Below are 7,074 nucleotides of genomic sequence, written 5' to 3'. Positions count from 1 at the left end.
GTTCTAAGGGTGCTCTTTGAATAATTCTAGTTACGTTTGAATAAATATGTAAAAAAAGAACCATAAATGAAAGTTTGGTGTTGAAAAAGAAGATACATGTACAAAATAGAACCATAAATGGAAGTTTTAGCGTTGAAAAGAAGATACATAAGAGCATTCACATCCAAGGAATCAAATTATGTGTGTGTTGTTTTTAGAATATAAAGAGTATAAAAAGTGGTTTTGAGTAGAGGAGAGAGAAAATATTACTGTTCATCTGTATATTTGGGGGGACACTGTTCACCCCATATAATTTTTTAATATATTTTGAAAGTGGTTGTGAGTGGAGAGGAGAGAAAAGGTAATGATAAAGATATAAAAAGATATTATTTAATTGAAAATGAGAGAGAAAATGTGGTGTTTTTTAGTGTAATTTAGGGTGAAAATATAATGGATTGGGTGTGAATGCTCTAAGGATAGCATTTTTTTTAACGGCCAACTAAATTACTGGATAAGCAATCATGGGATACCCTCAATTGAGCAAATGCATCCCCTCCTCCATAACGGTCAGAGTTGGATGCATACCCGAGCCACCAAGCCACCAGTTCCGGGGAAAACCCGTCGTCCGAAGGCCCACTGCGGTAAAACCCGGTTCGGCTCAGTTTCGAACTGGCAAGTTCCAGAGAGGCCTAGTTCTAAACTTCATTGCCATCACCAATTTCCTTTAAAATGATAGTAGTGGGAGTTGAACTTGAGACCTCAAATAGAGAAAACAAGTGACTAACCACTAGACCATCTTATCAGGACTATAACGATAGCAATTACATAATGTAGTGAGAGAGATCAAAAAGAAGATACATAATGATAGTCATTACGTAATGTAGCGAGAGTGATTAAAGAGAATGCGGGGTAGGGCCGTAGGGGTTGGTGGTTTATATAATAATAAAAATAGTAAAAAAATGCAATTGACGAAAATTACAAACCTTAGAAACACAGATAATTAAAAGAAAAAAAAAAAAAACTTTTTGAATTGGAGTGACAAATCTTATCAAACCATAAGAACTAAAGTGACAAATTACTCCAAACCAGATAAACCTCATAATTTTGATTTGGTTAAGTCATCTTATATAAACCCGAAGTTGATTTGGTTAAGTCACCTTTAAGATATGTTGATGCCTCCACTTGACTAAGAGCAGCAACAACAACATGTCTGCTCATGCGGTTTGTTGGGCGGAAGACAAGAAGAAGCGGACCGGCTCGTTGGAGGATGGTGAGTCAATTTGGTCTCGGTGGCGGACCCAGTAATTTTTTTTACGAGGGTGCGGAATATTTTTAAAGATTTTAGGTCCCTAGGTATATAAAAAAAATCGGTTTATATTGGGTCGGGGGCATATAAAACAAAAGAACATCAAGCTAAAATTTATATAATCATCAAAAACACGTCGAACGTCTTTCCCTACTTATGGTCCCTATCACATATAAATCGATCCATAAGTTCATAAAACAACACTAAAGTACTAAACATACGAATCGCTCAATAATTTTCAATTTTACTTTTCAAGCCCTAGTAATTATTGATTGTTTGTGTCTTGTAAGTTGTAACAACCAAAAAACTCATCTAAACAACAAAATCACCCTACTAAAGTCTATAACAAAAACATCAAAAGACATAAATTTTCAAACCTTTTTATCATCTCAATAACTGTATTTTTCTTAAAAAATCAACATAAAACAACAATATAACATTAAAAAATGAAGGTACCTTGTATTGTTTGGATTCTAGTGAGTTTGGTGGCTGGATATTTGCGATTTCCGGCAAGAAATTGGAGTTGGATGGCTGTTGTTGGCTATTGCATCGTTGAGATGAGGATCGTAGAGGCAGAAGAGGTTCATGAGAGAGAGCGGGAGAAACAAAATAGTAATGGGTGGGTTATACTGTTTAATGAGTGGTTGCAAACTTAGGGGAGTGGGGGTGGTCACTAGTGATAGAATTCCATCACTCACAAGCATCCAATCAAGTTTCGCCATGTCATCAACTACTATTCTATCACTCACAAGCCTTTTTTAGTGGCGGTGGTCATCACTAGTGATGGAATTCCATCACTCACAACCATTTTTTTGTTTTTATAAAGTTTATAAAAAAAATCTTACAAGTTTATAAAAGAAACAATTTAATTTTATGACAAGGACCAAACCTGCCAGTTTTAAAAGTTGAAATTAAAAGGAATAAGATTTAAATAAGTTTTGTAAATAACTATAAACCACAGGGACTGAATGTGTTAAAAAGGAATCAAAGTTTTCAAAAACACCAGATCCATCTTCTTCGACTTGCACCGAGTTTTCCGGCAAAGCCATAAAGTTTTCCGGCGAAGCCAACAAATTTTCGGCGAAAAACATCACAACGTACAAGTATTAATACACAACGTACAAGTCATACACATACAATCGAATACTTTACAACGCGTGAAGTTTTCCACGCGTTGATTCTTTCACGCGTTGTGGAAGGTGGTGACGGCAGTGTGCTATATGGAACAACGAGTGATGGGGGTGCCATCACGGACCACCCCCCAGTCTCCTTATAATTGATGTTATATTTTTATAAAAATCACTTTTAGGTTATATTTTTATAAAAATCTTTATTACAATTATTTTTATAAATTAAAAATATGTTTTTTTTCTAAGGGAGGCGGTTGAAATTTTCCAAGGGGTGCGGGTGAAAAATTCAAGGGGTGCGGTCGAGATTTTACTTAAATATTAACACTAAAAAAATCATTTTCAAGGGTTGTGGCCGCCCATCCACGGATGTGTGTAGGTCCGCCCCTGCTTGGTCTGACGCGGATGGTCCGCTCCAGCTGACTTTGTTCAGGTGGGTCCCATAGGACCGTTGCAAATTAAAAAGTTTTTACCCTCAAATACCGGTACCGGTACCAAACCGGGTATATTCGGTACCGGTACCCACTTTTGGGGATTTTCGGTACCGGTCGGTACCGAGCTCATTCCTACTCTTTGACACATTTTAACCGAGCATCTTTGAGCACATAGGCACGTAGGGCCAGGAGGAAGATGAAAATTAGTAGTTTTTTATTAGTACTTTGCTTAAGTGTTCTATTTTTTTTCCTTTTTATTTTTAGCTTTGAAGTGTGTTTTTTTATTGTTGCAAGTGTGCTTTTTAAAATAAATTATCTTGTTAGGAATTATTTTTTTTCATTTTTTAATTAATTTAGAAAAGAATAATTAGAAATATTAATTAATTAAAATAAAAATACATTATACAAAATATTTTTCATGGGGTTAAATTTTTTCGAAGACCGGTTGTCTATTTCGCTAAACTTGAGTTTTTTCCAGTCCGGTCAGGTCATTTTTTTCTTCTCCTCAGTACGGGTTTTCAATTTTTGAAACCTAACCATTAATATGTTCTACCAATCAATAATCTAATAATTAATATAGTAAAATCAAATAATAAAGGTGAAGTTACAAACTAAATTAATATATTCTCGAGGGTCGATGTCAAAATTTTATGTGTCAAAATTTTATGAGATCGATATCAAAAGCTCAAAAATTTCTTAGAAGTCGGTCAAGACTAGATCATATATCAAAGACAAAGGACCCACTTTGCAATTCAATACAAACATAAAGGACGATTTTTGTAATTTACTCTATATACATTTAAAAAAAATCATGACCCCGTCACCGATAAGTAGGTCCCCTATTTGCTACCATCAAATTTACTAACATTATATAAGGTAATATATATTTGTTTAATCATAGTTACCTAGGGTTGTAAACGAACCGAACGTTCAGCGAACAGTTCGTGAACCGTTCGGCGGGAAGTTCGTTTATGTTCGTTCGTTTAATAAACGAACGAACATGAACAAGAAATTTCGTTCGATTAGTTAAATGAACAAACATGAACAAAGGTCTCGTTCGTTCGATTGTGTTCGTGAACGTTCGGTAAGGTGTTCGTGAACGTGTTCGTGAACATTCGTTGATTTTCGTTCGTTTGTGTTCGTATGTTTGTGTTTTAATTGAAGATCTGTGTACTTTCTTATATTTTATTTGTACTTTTCATATTATTAAACTTTTATTTATTTTATTTCTCTAACAATTAAACTAGGAAACCCACTTTCATCTTGTTTATGCATCATTTTCCTTTCATTTCTCATTATTTACATCCACGAATACAATCGATCTCCGTTCCACAATAAGGGATTCAAGTTAGAGTGCTCCTCTCTGGGCCATCTATCTTTATCCTTCGTCGCGTTCGCCGAATTTATTTGTGTTCGTTTGTGTTCGTGAACCGTTCGCGAACACTCTCATTTCCTTAATGAACGAACACAAACATAAAATCTCGTTCGGTAAGTGTTCATGAACCGTTCGTGAACACATTTATTTCCTTAACGAACGAACACGAACAAGGCCTTGTTCGTGTTTGTTGGGTTCGTTTACAACCCTATAGTTACCTTCCCACTCATGAGAAGGAAAAAAAATGATACTACTACAATAATATTATACAACTATTAATTACTATTATACAAAACATCACAAAGCCACCAGTCAACTGTAATCTAAACACATTGCTTTGAGGGATATGTTCCCAGTAAAGCAGGTTGATGAGTTGGACCAAAAGGACATTACACCTTTTTATGAATTAGTCCAAAGTTGTTCTCAAGAAGCTACTCTACGCAGGCACTTGATACACATTGTTGACTAATCATAAGTCAAACAATCTACAACCGCAGTCAATTTGTATGAACGATCACTTGCGATTTCACAAGATAACGGCAACAATTTTAACCTATTAACTTGTACATTTACGCACACATAACCAACATTTCAATATAGATAGTAGTATATTTACATACACATAACCAACAAAATGAAGACCGAAACTATATACCAAATGCATGATATTATACAACACAAACAGCAGAGACTTTTAGTATTAGAAACTTATAAAATCAATGCAGACTTGGAGTGATCCAAATCGGAGGCGGCCATCGTCTCCCATTGTAAAACTTTCTTGTATAACATGGCAAAGCTGCAACACTACCATCTTCCAAATCATAAACGCCCAAATCATGATCCCCATTCGCGCCATCATAATTCCACTCTGAATAATCATCCGTAAAATAAATTTGATTCCCTTTACACCCTTCAAAATCAGAAGCCCGAATCGCAACTGACGAATTCTCTCCCACAAACAAAGCCCAATCATCCAACTCATAAACACTTTCCCACATCACGTCGTCATTCAAAACCAGCTTAAACACACGAAACTCAGTCGTTTTGTAAAAAATATCAAGCTGATGCTGTTCAACATCAAATCCCAGCTCCAAATACCGCGTCACCAACAGCAACTCATCACCCAAACTGACAAGATACTGCATATCACCACCAACCTGCAACGGCGTATGAATAAAAGAAACATTCGGCAAATCTTTGCCTCCACAAACGTCACAAACCGCAATCGTTCCATATTTACTCACAGCATAAAAACACCCTTTGTGAAACACAACATCCTCACAATACGCCTGTGCATCATCTATAAACTTCCAAACACTATCACCCTTCTTACAGTACGCAAGATCACCCGTCTGGTTAACAATGGCAAGCGCATAATAATCCAAATCCTTATCAGACGGGCTCGACGAAAACACCACTTTTTTAATAAACGAGTCGCGCATTTCCTTCAAACTACATGTATACACATCACCTTCTACTGTTTTAAGAGTATATTCTCTTCCAACATCATAGACACTAAAGTTGACAACATTAGGAAACGAACATAAAGGCGGAAGATGATGTTTCACACGTGTTAACGGGTTTATAACGAAAACCGCAGGCGTTTCTTCAAGGTAAACCAGCCAACCGTGGGAGGAACCGCATCTACGACGAAAAAAGGAGGCTTCTGGAAGACTGATGCGGTAGATTTTATCCTCGGATAAGCTGAAGAACAAGCGTAAATGTGATTGTTGGTTCTGTTGGGGAAACATTAACCATGGGAGTTGACAGGGGAGGTGTTTTGGGGTTTTGGAGGTGGATTTTCGCCAATTCGAACAAACCGATCGGAATCCGATGTAATCTTTGTGAATTTTGAGTTTATGTGCGATTGATTCGATCAATTCCGGTTGTAATTCTGACCAATCTACCGTTGTGGTCATTGTTCTGTTTCGATCACGTAAAATTAGGGTTTTCTATTCGATATTGATCAAATTAAAATCCTAACTCAGATTCCGATATAAATTCCTCAATTGAAACTTATGATTACCTTCAACTATTGATGTATTAATCGAATCGGCAGCAGAACATCAATTCTTAACGGATCACGGTGATCTAAACCAGAAAAAACTATGGATACCTTGAGGAAGCATGAAATCGATCATGAAATGGAAATTTTGATGTGAAAATTGAATGGAATTTGAAGCAGAATCAGAGGGGTTTCCTGGGGGAGAAGAAGAGCCCCACTGATCGAGGAGAAGAAAAAGAGGGGAAATATCTTAGGGGAAAATTAGGAAGGTGATTTTGCATTAGAACCAGTAATTTACCTGTTCGGGTTCCGTATATATGATTAACACCATTCAAACTTAGCATATGTTTGGGTAAGCTTTTTGAAAGAACTTATTGACTTATTGGCTTTTTGAAAAGTAAAATGATGTTTGGCAAAGAGGGTGTATGTGAGGGGGAAAGCCAATAAGTCAATAAGTCACAAAATCCTGACTTTTCCAAGAAGCCAATAAGTCAATAAGTTGTTTCAATAAGCTTACCCAAACATGTCCTTACTATATGTTTCAATATCACAATGACTTTTTATCCAATTATTAAGAACATCAATAAATGTGTCTATATTTAAGATAACGGTGACTTTTTATTTGATTGCGATTAGTAATTACAACTGTTTTTGAATTGTCATACATACTAACTTAAAATCTTACATCTATTAACCCATGTTGTGTTAAGCGGAGGAACATTTGTGAAGAACTGATATACAAAAAAGACATAATCAATACTAAATATTTATTTATATTACTTCGAAACGGAAACGATTACAGACTAATGATAGGTAGACGATTACATACTAAATGAAATAATATATGA

At 35.8% G+C, this 7,074-nt stretch overlaps 1 protein-coding gene across 1 annotated transcript; it reads right to left on the bottom strand.

Annotated features, from left to right (window-relative positions):
- Positions 1-4,755: 4,755 nt before the first annotated feature.
- Positions 4,756-6,514, bottom strand: LOC110908039 (F-box protein SKIP23). The gene is made up of 2 exons (XM_022152937.2): positions 6,248-6,514; positions 4,756-6,144 (listed from the first exon to the last, which is right to left on the bottom strand). The coding sequence occupies exon 2, from the start codon at positions 6,138-6,140 to the stop codon at positions 4,938-4,940; it is 1,203 nt and encodes a 400-aa protein (XP_022008629.1). The 5' UTR covers positions 6,141-6,144; positions 6,248-6,514; the 3' UTR covers positions 4,756-4,937.
- Positions 6,515-7,074: the final 560 nt, after the last annotated feature.

Source organism: Helianthus annuus, chromosome 14, assembly GCF_002127325.2.
Source record: "Helianthus annuus cultivar XRQ/B chromosome 14, HanXRQr2.0-SUNRISE, whole genome shotgun sequence".
NCBI classification, from domain to species: domain Eukaryota; kingdom Viridiplantae; phylum Streptophyta; class Magnoliopsida; order Asterales; family Asteraceae; genus Helianthus; species Helianthus annuus.
This window is presented reverse-complemented; position numbering and strand designations above follow the sequence as displayed.

Coding starts and splice junctions, on each gene's coding strand:
- LOC110908039 (XM_022152937.2), bottom strand. CDS start 6,140: ATGACCACAACGGTAGATTGGTCAGAATTACAACCGGAATTGATCGAA.